The sequence below is a fragment of the Salmo trutta genome, chromosome 25, assembly GCF_901001165.1.
Source record: "Salmo trutta chromosome 25, fSalTru1.1, whole genome shotgun sequence".
Taxonomy (NCBI): Eukaryota; Metazoa; Chordata; class Actinopteri; order Salmoniformes; family Salmonidae; genus Salmo; species Salmo trutta.
In genome coordinates, this window is record NC_042981.1 from 32,052,480 (window position 1) to 32,072,017 (window position 19,538).

Genomic DNA, 19,538 nt, shown 5'->3' on the forward strand with positions numbered 1-19,538 from the left:
CACTTACTAACACATTCTTCTGCTGGCATAACAAACACACTAGAGCCTTAAGGAGAATAATAGTGTTCTATTCTCACGCTCATGACAAGCCCCCCCATCCAGCCCAGACCGCACGCAACAAACCAAGGCCAACACTTACACATCTGCTAGATAACAAAAACGTTTAAGATGTTTTATTTCAAGAAAATGCATGGTCATACATATGATACAAACACTGACAGAAAGGCAGGAATAGCATTATAAGATCATTCAGGTTGCACTTAACCATTCCCACTGAGCAAAAGCATTATAGTAACAATACAGAAACACATATTTAAACATAAAATGCCTCTAAAGAAATGTCAGCGTCAAAATACAAACTTGATCCTAGAGACGTAAGCATAGGGAAAACAATTTGGGTTTCTATGTACATGACCAGTCCTGTAACCAGTGAATAATTATGGGCTTCAGTTACAACAAAGCAGAGGAAATGGAAGTGTCCATTACAATGACCAGTCCAGTTAGACTGCTGTGCCTCTCTCCAGATTCTGCTTGATCTCAGCTGTGTATTTGCCATAGAACCGCTCTGCCTTCTTGTTGAACTTGGCGTTCCTCTCGTTGATGTAGTCAATGTCTGCGTCATCGTTGTAGGCCCTGCGCCGGCTGTATTTGGCCCGCTTCTCGATCCTGTGAAGAACAGCAAAGGATCAGTGTCAAGAAACCAAAAGGACACACAAACAACTTACAAACAAAAAGGACAACAATCATAGTACAAAAACCTCATTCAGTTCCTTAAAATCCAATATCTCCAGAATGACTCACCATCACACAAAAGCAACAATCCCTAAACAAAGACTGTACACGTTCATATGCCAAAGCACCAATGAACAACCTTACTCTTCTACTCGAACACACAGGCACATACGGAGTCAATTCGCTAACTCACAGCCTTTAGTTAGTGTCTTCTAAGCAGAGATGTGCATCATGCCCTGGCAGCCCAGTCTCATCTCTCACAGGAGCATCACTAACACAAGGCCGCCCTAAATATAGCTGGGTGCTGAGAGAGGAGAGAATGAGGTCTAATGTAACCCAGGGACACTAGGGCAAGGAATATGCTGGTCAGGTGTGTGGGACTTGAGGACTTGACCTCAGGGGTTAAAGCAACAAAAAATAATGACTGAAACTGAAGTCAATTTCAGATTGACTGGGGCCAAGTTAGCCTCCCATTTCATGTCAGAAAGTAATGACCATCATGCTTTTAGGGAAAGAGGATCATTTTGTACAGTATGACTTCGACCAGTTCCAGTCCCTTTGCTTAGTTGGCCCGGGGTCCTCCACAAGATCATTTTTATGTAGGAGAACTGAGAAGCTCAGTTCTGGTGACTTTTTAAAAAGGACATTCTACTCCAAAATGACACCATCTAAAATACAATTTCCACCTCCAGAAAAGAGCCCAATAACATATTGGTAAACATTATGTAAAAAATGATGTCAACATATTGGAACAGGCATATAGCCAATAAGCATCATCACCCGTATGCCGACTGATGCAGCATAGTGGCTATAACATGTACATAGGCTGAAGCATGGGGTTTGTCCATCTGCAGTTACCACATTGCAGTGGTGTAAAGTACTACTTAAGTCATTTTTTGGGGTATCTGTACTTTACTATTTATGTTTTGACAACTTTTACTTCACTACATTCCAAAAGAAAATAATGTACTTTAACTTCATACATTTTCATGACACCCAAAAGTACATTTTGAATGCTTTGCAGGACAGGAAAAAGGTCAAATTATTGCACTTATCAAGAGAACATCCCTGGTCATCCCTACTGCCTCTGGTCTGACGGACTCACTAAACAGAGAACATCCCTGGTCATCCCTACTGCCTCGGATCTGGCAGACTCACTAAACACACATGCTTTGTTTGTAAATTATGTCTGAGTGTTGGGTGTGCGTAATATAGGGAATGTTTAATTATTTATACTTTTACTTTCAATTCTTAAGTATATTTTAGCAATCACATTTACTTTTGATACTTAAGTATATTTCAAACCAAATACCTTTACTCAAGTAGTATTTTACTGGGTGACTTGAGTCAGTTTCTATTAAGGTATCTATACTGTCACTCAATATGACAATTGGGTAGTTTTTCCCACCGCTGCCACATTGGACATAACATCCTGATTATTATGAATCATTATTTTATTGACCTTATAAGATGCCATTGGCCCTTTAAGAGCTCTGTTGCACAGCTGCACCTATACCATGCTTGAAACTCCAGTTGTAAGTGCATTGGTAAAACAATGCCTCTCGCGCCATGACAACGCACGCTTCAATGGGGCAGAAGGCCGTGTGGCCAGATAGCTAGCAACAATGACAAGACACTGCCATCTGGGGAATCGTAGGTGGCTAGTTTCAGCTAGGTTTATATTGTTCTTGATACCATGTTTTGTTTTGAGGTGTTTTGACTGATGTCATGTCTATGCTAATATGGTTCAAATTCACAAGCTAAACAACAACTGTTACAATGTAGTTGGGAGACAAAAAGTGCTCATTGTGCAAATGTATTTATGTTTTCAATAAACATGTCAACAATCCAAGCCAACCCCATCCGTTTTGCCCCAGAGTTGAACACGTGTCGGTTTTGTTGCTAAACAACCGACCCGTCTATCGAAAGAGTAAAGAAATAAAACTGGGACCCCCCTCTTTTTTAACAAAAGCCAAAACTGCTTTCAAAAGTGTTTTCCTGTAATTGCATTAAGAATAGTTGTGCATTGACTGCTTGTCAAAAAACTTTTTCCTCCCTATGGCTCTTTGCAACTTCAATGCGCCTCAAAAGGAATATTTATCTCATATAGAACACGCAACAAGCCGACTAGGTAAATAGGTCAACTATTCTACTATGGGGTTGTTTGATTTCGTTTTGATAACATTACATGGCAAAAACAGTAGCACTGGAAAGTTCCATCCTGAGTGATAAAGTAGAGGCTTTGAATGACTTTGCCAGCAGTTACAGTAGTAGGCTAGACACCAGCGTTTGAGTTGGGCTCTGTGGTGGTGCGTTTTCTAGACAGACTACTGTTAGAGACTACTCCCTTCATCTGAACATCTGAGTGTCTGCAACAATCATGGATGTCAGTTCAGCGGACATATTTCGTAGAACAGACATGCTTCTGTATTAGCCTGGGTCATTTCTAATGCCGAGCGATTACTGCTTTTTCAGGTCGGTTCCATTATTTAAAAAAAGGAATCACAGTTTTCGCTAAAACAATAAAAGTCCCATGATGGTAGTGACTGCCCATTAATGCTCGTCACTTATTAACCATCATTTATTCACATGGCTATATTATTTCATTCCAAGTCATCTCTATAGAGCTGCTGCCTATTCTGTCTGACAAAAATCACTATTTCAGTAGTTCTTCAAATTACTAGGCATACTTTTATGACTGCTGAATACCAACTATCAAATCACTTAGATCATGTATTCTCTCATTCTCTCAGACTACTTGTCTACGCCTCACAGACCCGGACAAGTTGAAGCGGGCGCGCAATGAATTATGGTCATTGTTGTTAACTACCACGTTTACTGCGCTAAACTATGTAGAATATTGGCCTTTTGGAAACTACAACTCCTTACTACATTTCAGTTGATTGCAATCAGTTGTACAACTGACTAGGTATCCCCATTCCCCTTACATTGCACAGTTCAGGCTTGATTCATCTCTACAGAAACTGCACATCGAGCTCTCAGAAAAAAAACAGAACGAAATGTAATTCAAAATTATTTTACCGACATCGGTCAATTAGTTGTTTACATTTTTTTAAATAACTAACATTTTGGTTAATCGCTCAGCACTAGTAATTTCCATCTCCAAATCCATGACATCTCCAGAACCCATATGACAGAAATCCATCGCATTGATGGAGAACTTTAACCCCTGTGACCTTAGCTGGTATGGAAGGTCCAGTGTGCAGCTTGACTGGTCTATTCCATGGCCATTCTTTCAAAAGGCACACCATGCATTATTGAATTGGGCAAATGCATTCTTCTGACAGCCTATCCGACCAACTGAAAATCAGAAATGAGAGCTCATTAACTAGGACACACTCCCAGTCCCCCACTAAGATAGAAAGTGAGAGAGACAAGAGTTTTCCAGCGGGAGATACCTTAAGAGCCTTATCAGCCAGCCCCATCAGGCTTAACACTGGGGCTCATTCAGTAGGTATTAGATATGCCGCAGGTTTAATGCACGCAAAGGTCTGCCTGCCCCCATTCACGAAGGGCTCTCATTCTTGTTTTGGACTCCAGTGCATTGAATGCAAGGTCAGAAGGGGATAGGATCGCAGTCTCTGTTACGCTTACTGTTTCTCCACATCCTCCACCATGCGGTCGATGCCCTCCTTGGAAGGGACGTGGGTCCCATGGATCAGACTGTTGGATGTGGGGTGGAAATCCTCGCCACTGTGAGACAGAACAGGAGAGTCAGTTAACATAATAGACATTATAATGATCCTCCTCTACGCCATCCATCTCTCCAAACTGAATACCAGTCATCTCTATGACTGGGAACATTATTCTGTAGTGTACTTCACCCTTCACAGCTCCACATGTGGCAGCCATTAAGGGGAAAAAACCTGTGGGTACTGAACTCATCTTTGGCTGATCAAGAAAGCCCACCATAACTATAACCATACCGTTCCTCTCGAGCGTTTGCCTCACATTGACGCTTTCAAGACATGAAATGACTGAGTCTGTGGCTATGTCAAAACGAACCCAGGAGCAGGAGAGGGGCACGCTGATCTGTGAAAACTGTGATGGCAGCATCGATTATCTAAAATAACTGAAAGCTTAAGGCCGACGAAAAAAAAATATGTCATGCTTATCATTTTATGGGGGAAATACGGTCTTCTCTGAAACACTCAGCAATGGAAAAGGAAGAGAGGCGTTTTATGAGGAGGCTTCAACTCACCACTGCTCTCGCTGCCTCTCGTAGCCGTCCATGTCTGGTTTGATCTGCTTGGTGAGGCGCTGGTACTGTCGCAGCTGGGCCTCTGCGTAACCTGCGGGCCAATGGCAGCAAACAAGAGGGGTTATAATTACCGGAACTAACTTCAAGCAGGCGCAAAGCCCTGCGACAAAACCTGCGTCTGGTTAAGGGAGATGAGGCCCTTTCAAGCCCCTCTGGTGATAATTCTCTCCCCAGAGGTTTACTTCAGAGACGTTTTGATGCAACAGATGGCAGCCATATTTGGGGAACGCAGCAATCCTTTTTGGCAAATTAAATTGGAGGCAGTTAAAAATTATTTATCCCAAGGGGTCTTTACACGCACCCAGAATTCCTCTTACAGGGCTGCACTGCGGTGGAGTGACTGTACCACGTCCAGTAGCCCTATCCCGCAATCTAATTTCTGCTGCCTTAAAGGCTGGTCTTTGTGGAGCTGAGGTCTTTACAAACAACCAGGCTCTACAGAACATTAAAAAGTCACTCTTGTTTCCCCAGGCGTAAATCTTATTTTAGGTGACAGCTTGATTAAAAAAAAACAGATTGAGGATGTACAGCACGACATACTGGTAGGTGTTCTCCAAGCCCACGATTGAATGGCCCTCAAAACATCTGTGTCATTGTGTTGTGTGACAAAACTGCACATTTTAAAGTGGCCTTTTATTGTCCCCTTTTAAGGTGCACCTGTGTAATGATATGCCACACCTGTCAGGTGGTTGGATTATCTTGGCAAAGGACAAAAACTCACTAACAGTGATGGAAACAAATATGTGCCCAAAATTTGAGAAATAAGCTTTTTATGCGTATGGAAAATGTCTGCACATTTTTGTTTTGCTCATGAAACCAACACTTTACAGTGAGGAAAAAAAGTATTTGATCCCCTGCTGATTTTGTTCGTTTGCCCACTGACAAAGAAAATGATCAGTCTATAATTTTAATGGTAGGTTTATTTGAACAGTGAGAGACAGAATAAAAACAAAAAAAATCCAGAAAAACGCATGTCAAAAATGTTATAAAATGATTTGCATTTTAATGAGGGAAATAAGTATTTGACCCCTCTCAATCAGAAAGAATTCTGGCTCCCAGGTGTCCTTTTTATACAGGTAACGCATTAACATGCAAATCAATTTATAAAATTTTTGACATGCGTTTTCTGGATTTTTTTGTTGTTATTCTGTCTCTCACTGTTCAAATAAATCTACCATTAAAATTATAGACTGATCATTTATTTGTCAGTGGACAAACGTACAAAATCAGCAGGGGATCAAATACTTTCCCCCCCCTCACTGTACATGTTGCGTTTATATTTTTGTTCAGTATAATATATATATATATATATATATATATATATATATATATATAAATATATAAAATAGCCTATAACTAGGGACCAGAGTTTTTCTTGTTCAGGAAAAGTGACCAGCTGAGGGATAGAAGTCCTGTTCGCTCAGTAAAGGAGTCCTATCTCTCACCTGAGAATCCTGGGTCAGGGTTCTTCTTCTTCTTCTTTCTCTCCCACCGCTCAGCATCCTCAGCACTGATCTCTAGCAGTTTCACCCTGTCATAGTCCTCCCCTTTGGCCGCACACTCCTGAAAATCACACCAAGTCACTAAACAGCAACAGAGTACATATAATTACTAGATAAACTTATAACATGACTAATCTATTATCCTAATGTACATAACTTGCAGCTGACTTCTGACATCTTTTTGACCAACCAAAAAAAAAACATTACTGTTTTTGACTGTTCATCCAACAAGCAGTGTCTGTGATAATTATTTCACCTTAGCTCTGCCACTGTATATAGTCATTACTACATTAACAATATTACATTGTGTCATAAACATCAACCTCCCCTCATCTTCATTTCACTGTTAGAATCAGGAAGTTTCGACTTCCCGTGTATTTGTCTGCTCATAGTGAACCACAAGGTCCAGCATTCATAGTGAATGCACAATGGGGCCAGAGCAGTCAGCTCCGCCCCACACCGAGCTGTAGTCTTTTAGAAGCTGGAAAGAAATGCGTCACCTTGTATATCTAGCAATGAATCTGCCGATCAGAATGTCGCTGAAAGACATCCAATGGCTCTATCGAACAAGGACAACCATTTCTACATGCCGACAAATGTATAGTATGATCGGCATAACAGAGGCTTTGCGAAATGCCACAAAGCAGGACTACATTCATTTTCAGATCCTGTCCACCCAGTCAATACACCGGATACAATCATTGGTGTACCATTCGGCGCGCAAATCCCAGACCTGTCTTCTTTCTGGCCAATTGTGTGTGAAACATCTCACGGACCTCGAAATGCCTCAGACACGATGAAAACAAACCGAAAGTCACCCTCGGTGAAATTTCCCTTTACGCATAACAGTTAACTATGTACGTTGATAAAGAGGTAGCTACCTTTTTCTTTTCATCGGTCATGAGTTCCCACTCCAGACGGGCTTTCTTAGCCTCCCAGTTAGTTGGCAGCTTCAGTCTCTTGTCCTCCTCCACAACCTCCTTGTGATTGAGCTTGCGTGCTTCATTCTGCAACAGATACCACAAAATACATCAATTCCAGAACTTGAATACAAAGAACACAGATCCAAGAAATACCATATAAACTCAAGCTACTTGTGAGCTCAAATGAGGGTAGGCTACGCTAACTACCTTTAGTACCCATTGACAAAAGTATGTGCTGGCCGGGGAAGTTGTGATGAGCACCGATGCTCATTCTGAACGTTAAAACTCATTGCTTGTGGTACTGTTTTGGAATGTTGACGAGCTCAGGGCGAGGATTTCCTTCCAAAGAGACATCAGGGATTGTAACATACTCTGTTTCACGGAAACATGGCTCTCTTGGGATATACTTTGGGTCCGTACAGCCAGTTGGGTTCTCAGTTCATTGCGCAGATAGGAATAAATCTCTCTCCGGGAAGAAGGGCGGGGGTGTATGTTTCATGATTAACTACTCATGGTGTGATTGTGATAACATACAGAAACGCAAGTCTTTTTGTTCACCCGACCTAGAATACCTCAAATGCCGACCGTATTACCTCCAAAGAGAATTCTCTTCGGTTAGTCACAGCCGTGTATATCCCCCCCCAAGTAGAGGTTGACCGATTATAATTTTTCAACGCTGATACCGATTAATGTAATAATGACAAGTACAACAATACTGAATGAACACTTATTTTAACTTAAATAAAATCAATTTAGTCTCAAATAAATAATGAAACACGTTCAATTTGGTTTAAATAATGCAAAAACAGCGTTGGAGAAGAAAGTAAAAGTGCAATATGTGCCATGTAAAAAAGAACATTTAAGTTCCCTGCTCAGAACATGAGAACATATGAAAGCTGGTGGTTCCTTTTAACATGAGTCTTCAATATTCCCAGTTAAGAAGTTTTAGGTTGTAGTGCAGAAAGCAGAGCTTCTGCATGCTCCCCTGTCAGTCTGTTCCTCCGCTTATCATAAATGATTCCCACCTCACTGAACACTCTCTCACCTGGGACCGAAGAAGGTGGAGGACAGAGAAACTTCTTTGCCAGTGGAGCGAGTGATTGAAGTCCGTCCTCATTCTACTTCCACCACTCCAAAGGCAAGCTGCTCTTTCTGTCAATAACGGGCTCTGTGAGGTAACGCTCTAACTCAATTTCAAAACTGCACTGGACTTCAGCCCTGCCCTCTTGGCTTCCAAGGATTCTAGTGTAGAGGCTGTCCATCTTTGCACCTGGATCTAGGTCCTTCTCTTCACTCGTCCCTTCTGTTGTGGCTCTGAGATTTGGTTTTCTTAGTAGGTCAGACTCCTCCTTCAGCCTCCTCAGGGACAGCACTTTTTCTAGTGCTGTCCCTAAGGTGAAGGCGTAGCTCTTGTAACGTGGATCCAGGACATTTGCCAGCACCAGGCACTTTGTCTTCTTCGCCTTGGAGAACCGCCTTGTCAGACTGTCCAACATGGTCTTCCGTAAAGTTGATGCCTTGAGTAGAAGAACCCTCCTGCTGCAGTATCAGCATCAGCACCGACACACTGGGGATGATGCATGCAGCTGTAGAGTTGGAGTGGCTCATCTCCAGTGTCACCTCCTCCATAAAGTTCCCATGTGGCTCAGTTGGTAGAGCATGGTGTTTGCAACGCCAGGGTTGTGGGTTCGATTCCCACGGGGGGGACCAGTACGAATAAATAATAATAATACAAAAAAAGTTTTATGAAATGTAAGTCGCTCTGGATAAGAGCGTCTGCTAAATGACTAAAATGTAAAAAAAATGTAAATATACAGTTGAAGTCAGAAGTTTACATACACCTTAGCCAAATACATTTAAACTCAGTTTTTCACAATTGACATTTAATCCTAGTAAAAATCCCCCGTCTTAGGTCAGTTAGGATCACCACTTTATTTTAACAATGTGAAATGTCAGAATAATAGTACAGAGAATGATTTATTTCAGCTTTTATTTCTTTCATCACATTCCCAGTGGGTCAGAAGTTAACATATACTCAATTAGTATTTGGTAACATTGCCTTTAAATTGTTTAACTTGGGTCAAACGTTTTGGGTAGCCTTCCACAAGCTTCCCACAATAAGTTGGGTGAATTTTGGCCCATTCCTGATAGAGCTGGTGTAACTGAGTCAGGTTTGTCGGCCTCTTTGCTCACACACACTTTTTTCAGTTCTACCCACAAATTTTCTATGGGATTGAGGTCAGGGCTTTGTGATGGCCACTCCAATACCTTGACTTTGTTGTCCTTAAGCCATTTTGCCACATCTTTGGAAGTATGCTTGGGGTCATTGTCCATTTGGAAGACCCATTTGCGACCAAGCTTTAACTTCCTGACTGATGTCTTGAGATGTTGCTTCAATATATCCACATAATTGTCCTACCTCATGATGCCCTCTATTTTGTGAAGTGCACCAGTCCCTCCTGCAGCAAAGCACCCCCACAACATGATGCTGCCACCCCGTGCTTCATGGTTGGGATGGTGTTCTTCGACTTGCAAGCCTCCCCCTTTTTCTTCCAAACATAACGATGGTCATTATGGCCAAACAGTTCTATTTTTGTTTCATCAGACCAGAGGACATTTCTCCAAAAAGTATGATCTTTGTCCCCATGTGCAGTTGCAAACCGTAGTCTGGCTTTTTTTTTATGGCGGTTTTGGAGCAGTGGCTTCTTCCTTGCTGAGCGGCCTTTCAGGTTACGTCGATATAGGACTCGTTTTACTATGGATATAGATACTTTTGTCAGGTAAAGAGGCACTGAGTTTGAAGGAAGGCCTTGAAATACATCCACAGGTACACCTCCAATTGACTCAAATGTCAATTGGCCTAACAGAAGCTTCTAAAGCCATGACATTTTCTGGAATTTTCCAAGCTATTTAAAGTGTGACGACCCTCCCACTCTGTCTGCCGTATTCTCTCTCTTTGTTCTTGTTTCCTTATTAGGATGCCGGTGGGCGGAGTTGGAAGGGTCGTCAGCTAAATGGGAAGCACCTGGGCCCGGGTGTGTCCCAGGATAAAGACACCTCTTCCACAGTCATTGGGGAGACTCTCTCCATGCAGACACCTTGTTGGTTTTGCTAGTAATGGTATCTAATAAATATATATTTTTGATACTCCTTGTCGTCTCCCTTTTGTTGCGAACTCTGAGCCGGTTCGTAACAAGTGGGAGCTCATCCGGGATCTTGAACTTGTGTTTGGGAGAAAACGTGGAGGTATGTTAAATTGAGGTGCTTTGTTTGTTAGTTTGAGTTTGGTGCTCAGTACTGGTTGCCTTTGGTTGTTTGGTTTGTGTGCTGTGTTGGAGAGAGTACATTGGTTAGTTTCCAGGCCCCTGCCTAGCCTGGAAACGCTTGTTCTACTCGCTGTTGGGATGTTGGTCTGAGGAGGTGAGTACAATCAGCTGTGTACCTTGGTGGGAGATTTGGATAGGGTAGTGAAACTTACTACCCGGAGCTATAGCCTTTTTCCCCTGATAGGCTTAGTGACGTGTTTCATTTTGGAATATGTTGGGCATTGTTAATGTTTGTTATTTTTGTGTGGTGTCTGTGGACTGAGCAGTTGTCTCGGGAGCACATCCGTGGCTTGGTGGAATCTACCAGCGTGCTGGGGGGTTACTTCCTCGCCAGCGGGCTACAGTGCATAATTACCCACCGCAAATCTGCATGAAGACTAGGGTTGAGTTATTGTAGGTTTTGGGGAAGCTCCATTTCTCATCTCTTTTCTGTGGTGCCCGGTGTGATTGTATTCTCTTGTTGTGGTCTGGTGTGCTCAGCAGAGGGGTTGAGTGAGAATTTTTTTTTCTCTGACTATGGCGTCTAATGTAGATGAGTTCATTCGCTTTCCATCAGAGGAACTGTTAGACTTATGTACTAAAGAACAGCTGTTGAAGGTTGCTGAACATTACAAGGTTGAAATTAGTGATAAACGTCTAAAAAAATTATATTAGGTTAATATTGAAGGCCAATCTGATGGAGAGTGGTATTCTTGACGTTACCACTGGGGTAGCCTCTGCTGAGGACTCGCCGTCTCCCCGATATGTCACAATTACCGCTCCATCGGTTAGTCCTAGTAGTCTTCTTTTTGAACAGCAGAAAGAGCTGCTTCTGTTACAGCTAGAGCACGATCGTGAGAAGCTAGAGCATGATCGTGAGAAGCTAGAGCATGATCGTGTAAAATATGAAAAGGAATTGGAATTTAAACAGGATATGGAGCGTGCTAAAATCAAGCTGCAACAAGAACGACTAGAGTTGGTTAGGGAAGGAAAGCTCTCAGGAGAGAGTTTGCTCTGGGAAGGTGACGCAGATTTACTTAGGAATCGTTCCTTTTTTGGTCGTGCCCCGGACACATTTGACATTGTTGGGAATTTACGGTTGTTGCCTCAGTTTAATGAAAGGGACCCTGAGACATTCTTTTCGTTGTTTGAGCGTGTTGCTGACGCTAGGAGTTGGCCTGATTCTGATCGCACTTTAATGTTGCAGTGTGTGCTGACTGGTAAAGCGCAGGAAGCATATTCAGCTCTTAGTGTAGCCGACAGTGTTAGTTATGATAAGGTTAAAACGGCGGTGTAACAGATTTACGAATTGGTTCCTGAGGCTTACCGCCAACGATTTAGAACTTTAGAAAGGGATGATAAGCAGACTCATGTTGAGTTTGCGCGAAAATTATCTTCACAGTTTAATCGCTGGTGTTCCGCCTCTGCGGTTATGACTTTTCAAGGGTTGTGTGATCTGATTATGCTAGAGCAATTTAAGGACACAATCCCTGATCATATAGCGACGTATATTAACGAACGAAAAGTAAAGACTGTCGCTGAAGCTGCGGTTTTGGCAGACGAATATGTTTTGACTCACAAAAGTGTTTTTGTAGAACCCCGTACTTGGAGTGAGTGGGGGCGTTCGGAGAGATTTGGGCCTCGCTCACAGAGATACTCTGGTTCACGGGCAGAGTTTTATTCAACTAGGGTTGAGCCTGACTCCCGTGGTAAAACTGACTTTGGGCAAGAGTGTCACTACTGTCAAGGGTCAGGTCATTGGAAAAACGAATGTCCGGTTCTCAGGTCTAGGGGTAAATTCAGTACGTGTGTTAACGTTAAATCTAGGCCTACGGCGTTAGCTGCGTCTGTTCCACATTAGTTTACTCCTGACACATTGTCTCAGGCCCAGGGGCATGTGAAAGTCCATATTGACCCAGGCTATTTACCTTTCATTACGGAGGGTTTTGTGTCTATGTTAGGAAGTAAGAACCTAGTGCCAGTGAAGATCCTACGAGACACAGGTGCCTCGGAATCGTTTGTGTTGGAATCTGTGTTACCCTTCTCTGCTGAGACTGATTCTGGGAATAGTGTTCTAATTAGGGGAATAGGTTTGAACAATCTGTCAGTTCCATTGCATAAACTGATATTGGATTGTGGACTGGTGAAAAGTGAGGTTGTTGTGGGGGTGCGTCCTTCGTTGCCTATTGAGGGTATCGACGTTATCCTTGGGAATAACTTGGCTGGTGAGCGTGTGTGGCCTGTCGTGTTTCCATCTCTAGTGGTTTCCACTAAACCGTCAATTGTAGGGATTCCTGATGAGAGTGCGCAGAGTTTCTCAGCGGTGTTGTCTGCGGGTGCAGTGACGCGGTCTATGAGCCATGGTGACCTGGTCCCTGCTCCGGTAAATGAGAATGACGAGAATACCACAAAGAAGTCTCACTGTTTTCCCTGTTATCCCGTTATCTGTATTCCGCTCCGATCTAATCAATGTGCCACGGACTGACCCCACATTAGAAGAGTTGCGTGACCAAATTGTACCTGTGGAACAGTTGGGAGATGTCGCACATGGTTATTTTCTCCAAGACGATGTTCTGATGAGAAAGTGGGAGTCTACAGAGGATGGTAAACCTGTTCGTTTGGCTGATACCGTTACTTCCCTTGGTTCTTGTAATGCTAGGTCTGTGCATGAGGACAAAATTGTTCCTGGTCCCGATGATTGCATACTGCAGGGTAGATTGAAAAATTCAGAGACACTGGATATTTTGGATAGCCCTCTTACTCAGCTACCTGTTGATGGGCGGAAAGAGCTGGTTGGTCTGATTCTGAAAATTCCAGGTTTGTTTTCAGTGACATCTACACGTACAAACTTGATAGAGCATGATATTGACATTGGAGATGCTGACCCCATTCGTCAGCGGTTCTGTTGAGAAACTGCGTTGTCTGGTTGCTGAGGTCAGGTACATGCTGGAGAGTAAGATAGCAGAGCCTTTCTCCCTGTATCTTGGTCAGTAAACCGGATGGAACGGACCACCGTAAGGTAAACGGAGTCACTAAGCCAGATTAATTTCCTCTTCCTTGGATGGAGGACTGCGTTGATCAAGTCGGCGCAGCTAAGTTTGTGAGCAAATTTGACCTGTTATGGTGCTATTGGCAGGTGCCAATGACGAGTAGGGCACATAAAATTTTTGCCTTTTATTACACCCTCTGGTCTGTACTCGTATTCGGTTATGCGTTTAGTGACTATGAATCGTTGGAGTGACTATGAATCGTTGGAGTGACTATGAATCGTTGGAGTGACTATGAATCGTTGGAGTGACTATGAATCGTTGGAGTGACGATGAATCGTTGGGAAATGACAACCGTTGAGTTGTGACTATGAACCGTTGGGAGATGTTGTTTGCGTTTGTAGCTGATGTGGTCTCTTGTGCGCCCTGTTCCTGACCATTGTTTGGTTTTGTCGTGTTCTAACTTTCCTGTCTGTTCCCTCCTGGTCTTGTGTTCTCCTTTCCTCTTAAATGTTGCTTCCTGTGCACAAAGGTTGCTGAGGTCTGGGGAGAAGGAGGTTGGCTGGGGCAAGTGGAAGGTGAACATGTAACCTCTCGTAAATTTGGGACGCAGAGGCCTGTGTCAAGTTGGGACGCAGAGGCCTGTGTCAATTTGGGACGCAGAGGCCTGTGTCAATTTGGGACGCAGAGGCCTGTGTCAATTTGGGACGCATTGGCTGGTACGTTGTTCCGGGGCCCTTGTTGGTCCCCGGTTTTATGGGGGGGTGTGTGACGACCCTCCCACTCTGTCTGCCGTATTCTCTCTCTTTGTTCTTGTTTCCTTATTAGGATGCCGGTGGGCGGAGTTGGAAGGGTCGTCAGCTAAATGGGAAGCACCTGGGCCCGGGTGTGTCCCAGGATAAAGACACCTCTTCCACAGTCATTGGGGAGACTCTCTCCATGCAGACACCTTGTTGGTTTTGGTTGTGCTAGTTGTGGTATCTAATAAATATATATTTTTGATACTCCTTGTCTCCACGTTGTCTCCCTTTTGTTGCGAACTCTGAGCCGGTTCGTAACAAAAGGCACAGTCAACTTAGTGTATGTAAACGTCTGACCCACTGGAATTGTGATACAGTGAATTAAGTGAAATAACCTGTCTAATCAATTGTTGGGAAAATTACTTGTGTCATGCACAAAGTAGATGTCCTAACAGACTTGCCAAAACTATGGTTTGTTAACAAGAAATTTATGAAGTGGTTGAAAAACGAGTTAATGACTCCAACCTAAGTGTATGTAAACTCCCGACTTCAACTGTAGGTGCCAGAGTCTCAATTAGGTTAGAGACAATGTCCCACTGTGCAGCAGACAAACTGCTGTGTCGTCCATATTCACCTGCATACACATTCCGTACACGCCTCTGTTCAAACATCCTCTGCAACATGTGTTGTGTTGAGTTCCAGCGAGTTTGAACTGCTTGGATGATGCTGTGTTAGGGAAGGCCAAGCTCTTCCTGAATGGCCAGTATAGAGTGGTCAAAGTGAGTTGCACAGCTCTTCAACATGACAATAATGTCTAGCACAGCTCTCTGACTGGATAGTCCATCATTGATTATAAGCTGTAGGGTGTGTGCACTGCAGCTGAAGTCTGGAAGCTCTGCCAGTCTCATACCTTTCACCATGTTTGCCTCACTGTCCCTAAGGACCAGCACTACACGTTGTGTGTGGATTTCCCAGTATTTCAACATGGTCAAAAACATCTCTCTGATGTAGTTTCCTGTGTGTGATCCAGTCATAGTCTTGACATTCAGCACAACCTGCTTTCTTGTCCAGACATTGTCAATGAAATGTCCAGTAAGGCTTATCGGGGACTCTGTAGTGCCGGACCAGCAGTCAGTTGTGAATGCCATGTGTGGAGCATTCACTGGTGCCACCAGTCTTCACTTTCATCACAAATCTTTCATGTGTTTTATCTAGCATTTCTGTGCGGTATAATTTTTCATCTTTGATCCTGTACTGGGGTTCAGCAAGAGTAATCAGCTGCTGAAAACCAACATCAGACACCACTGTGAATGCCACTGACAACCAGCCAATCTCAATATTTGCGTCATCCATCTTCTTGGCCCTTGGGTCTTTGTCCTGCCATTTTGTTTATTAACAAGTTGTAAGATTTTCTCCTGCAATGTCTATCACTTTTTCCTTGTGAAGAATTTGTGTTTTTCATCATTGCTTCCTTATGGGCTTTTGGATGGGTGTTCTTAAGGTGATTCCACAGGTTAGTGGTATTTTTTTGATTTAGCTGTTGCTGACCCCATGCTTACATCTTTATCACAAATAAGACACCTTGCTTTTCCTGGTGACAATTCAATGTAATAGTCCCACACTGGTGCTCTGCTTTAATCTGCAAAGTTAATATAGTCGCACACACACAGCTCTCTGAAGTGACAATGATACTGAAGAGTCTGCTTAGGAGACACAAATACTCTCAACTGTTTGAATAATAAAACTAGAGTTTAAGGTTACCTGTGATGAATGTTAAAAACAAAAACTAATTTCTATATGCAGGAAATCCTATTTTAATAACGGGCATGATAAGAATTGACTACCAAAGTGTGAGTCATAATTCCCATGATACCTTCCAGCAAAATCTGAAAAGCGGTTCCATCATTAATTCCATAGGATGTTTTTAGATTCACTTCAAATAAGGTCTGTTTCGTGTATTCTTACACCACCTTGCCAATTTGGTAACTGTGTAGATATCCATAGGACAAGGTAACTGATCAATATTGGATAAATATAAGCAAAGATATATTTTTTGGTAGAGTGGATTTATGAAAATGTTGACAAACCTTATCCTAGCAAGATTTACACGAGTATAAAAACACTTGGGCGGTTTAAGCCTGCATGAAACACAGACCTCATTTGAAGTAGATCAAGACATTCCCTATGGAAGACATGAAAGGTAATATAACGAACCTCTCAAGTTCAGCCGCAAGTTTTTATAGGCATTATGACACGTCGACTATTTCTCTCTATACCATTTGTATTTCATATACCTTTGACTATTGGATGTTCTTATAGGCACTTTAGTATTGCCAGCCTAATCTCAGGAGTTGATAGGCTCAAAGTCATAAACACCGCTGTGCTTCAAGCATTGCTAAGAGCTGCTGGCAAACGCAGTAAAGTGCTGTTTGAATGAATGCTTACGAGCCTGCTGCTGCCTACCACCGCTCAGTCAGACTGCTCTATCAAATCATAGACTTAATTATAATAAACACAGAAATACAAGCCTTTGGTCATTAATATGGTCAAATCCAGAAACTATAATTTCGAAACGAAAACATTTATTCTTTCAGTGAAATACGGAACCTATCTGTATTTTATCGAACGGGTGGCAACCCTAATTCTACATATTGCACAACCTTCAATGTCGTAATTATGTAAAATTCTGGCAAATTAATTACCGTCTTTGTTAGGAAGAAATAGTCTCCACAGTTCGCAACGAGCCAGGCGGCCCAAACTGCTGCATATACCCTGACTCTGCTTGCACTGAACGCAAAAGTGCCAATTTCCCTAGTTAATATTGCCCGCTAACATGAATTTCTTTTAACTAAATATGCAGGTTGAAAAAAAGATATACTTATGTGTATTGATTTTAAGAATGGCATTGATATTTATGGTTAGCTACATTTGTGCAACGATTGTGCTTTTTTCGCGAATGCGCTTTTGTTAAATCATCACCCGTTTGGCGAAGTAGGCTGTGATTCGACAATAAATTAACAGGCACCGCATTCATTATATGCAACGCAGGACAAGCTAGTTAACCTCGTAATATCATCAATTATGTGTAGTTAACTGGTGAAGATTGATTGTTTTTTATAAGATATGTTTAATGCCAGCTAGCAACTTACCTTGGCTCCTTGCAGTCACAAGGTCCTTTTGATGCTGCACTCGCATAACAGGTGCCACGTAGTCTCGTGGATTGCAATGTAATCAGCCATAATCGGCGTCCAAAAAGGCTGATTACAGATTGTTAAGAAAACTTGAAATCGGCCCTAATTAAAATTGGCCATGCCGATTAAAAATCCGTCAACCTCTACCCTCAAGCTGATACCACCACGGCCCTCAAAGAACTTCACTGGACTTTATGCAAATAGGCAGTGGCTGGGACTGAGATGTCACAGGAAGACCAAAAATATCATCAAGGACAACAACCACCCGAGCCACTGTTCACCCCGCTATCATCCAGAAGGCGAGGTCAGTACAGGTACATCAAAGCTGGGACTGAGTGACTGAAAAACAGCTTCTATCAAGGCCAGCAGACTGTTAAATAGCCATCACTAGCACATCAGAGGCTGCTGCCTTATATACATAGACTTTAAATCACTGGCCACAAATAACAAAAAACACTAGTCACTTGAATAATGTTTACATACAGTCTTCTATTCTACTGTATTTTAGTCTATGCTGCTGACCAATATATTTATATTAATTCATTCCTTTACTTTAGATTTGTGTGTATTGTTGTGGATTTGTTAGATATTACTGCACTGTTGGAGCTAGAAATAACATCTGCTAAACACGTGTATGTGACCAATAACATTTGATTTGCATAGATTCCCTTTGGACGGTAAGATTAATTAACTCAATATAGCCATCTGCTGGCTTTTGGGCTGGATTATTGGTCTATAAGGAGAAACGTTAGGCTCCTTTAGTCCATTAATGGGCCAAGACGTTATTAGAAGGTGTTTTGAAATACGAGAACCTTTGAACAAACTCACCCTTTTGAAATGCAGTTCGCGGAATTTTCGGAGTCTCTCCTCTCTCTTCTGAGATGCGGCACTTTCGGTCGGCTCATAACTGATCGAAGCAGATCCCTAATAAATCGCATAAACATTAGCTAGCTAACATAAGTACTAACTCGAATGTTGGATCCATGCTGTACAATGGCAAGACACAGCAAGGTAACGTTAGCTAAGTTATCATGCTAATTCATACCACAAATGCATCAGTGGTTAAAAGCAAATCGAAAAACATATCTAGCTAAGAGGTATAAAGGGAATGGTCTGAAAAGCTAGCAAGTTAGCTAACTACGGCTGTTAGCGCTAGCCATGAGACTGTAAACAGACATTAGAAGTACTGATATGGGTTCTCCATTGGGTACACTAATATATTTCAAATATCAGTTTGATTTTCAGTAACTGTATATCTTAGTCAAAACTAATGAACCCCCACTTTTTTATTATTTCAGGTTATAATTCGTCAAAACACCAACCTCAGCGCAGGACGCCATCGTTGAGCTGGCAGTCAGGAAGTATTCACCCTGAATGTCGGATGTTACGCAATGAACAAAACAGGACCGTCATCATTGAAATATTGTAAAATCAATCAAAGATGTCATATTATTTTGCTTATTTAGATTTTATTTAATGAGATGCAAGGGGGGGGGGGGGGGGGTCAATGGGCTACTATATTGTCATAGTGTCAATAACATATTCAGGAATTCATTGATAGGTGGATACAAAAATGTCAACATGTTTTCAAGTGATCCTTTCCCCCAATTGAATAGCCCACATCTTTCAACCACAGATGTGCACATATTTTTGATAGGTTTACTAATTAATTATCTCCGGTAAGATACTACCACTAACCTGAGCTTTTAAAAAAAATGTTCTGTAAGAATTGAGGATCAAAGAACAGTGACTCATTGGATATGTCAGGGAGACAGGATCCAGAATCCGTCCTAACAGAAGACGTTTGATATTGCGAATATCCTTTAAACCCATGAAGCAGACATTCAACTTTGTATTCACCAGCTTGTCAATTTTA

At 42.3% G+C, this 19,538-nt stretch overlaps 1 protein-coding gene across 1 annotated transcript; it reads right to left on the minus strand.

The window, feature by feature from the left end:
• Positions 1–144: 144 nt before the first annotated feature.
• LOC115162428 (pre-mRNA-splicing factor syf2) lies at positions 145–19,070 on the minus strand. The gene is made up of 7 exons (XM_029713723.1): positions 18,985–19,070; positions 18,491–18,586; positions 7,398–7,523; positions 6,460–6,577; positions 4,955–5,045; positions 4,348–4,446; positions 145–666 (listed from the first exon to the last, which is right to left on the minus strand). Exons 1-7 carry the CDS (start codon positions 19,000–19,002, stop codon positions 501–503), a joined length of 714 nt encoding a protein of 237 aa, XP_029569583.1. The 5' UTR covers positions 19,003–19,070; the 3' UTR covers positions 145–500.
• Positions 19,071–19,538: the final 468 nt, after the last annotated feature.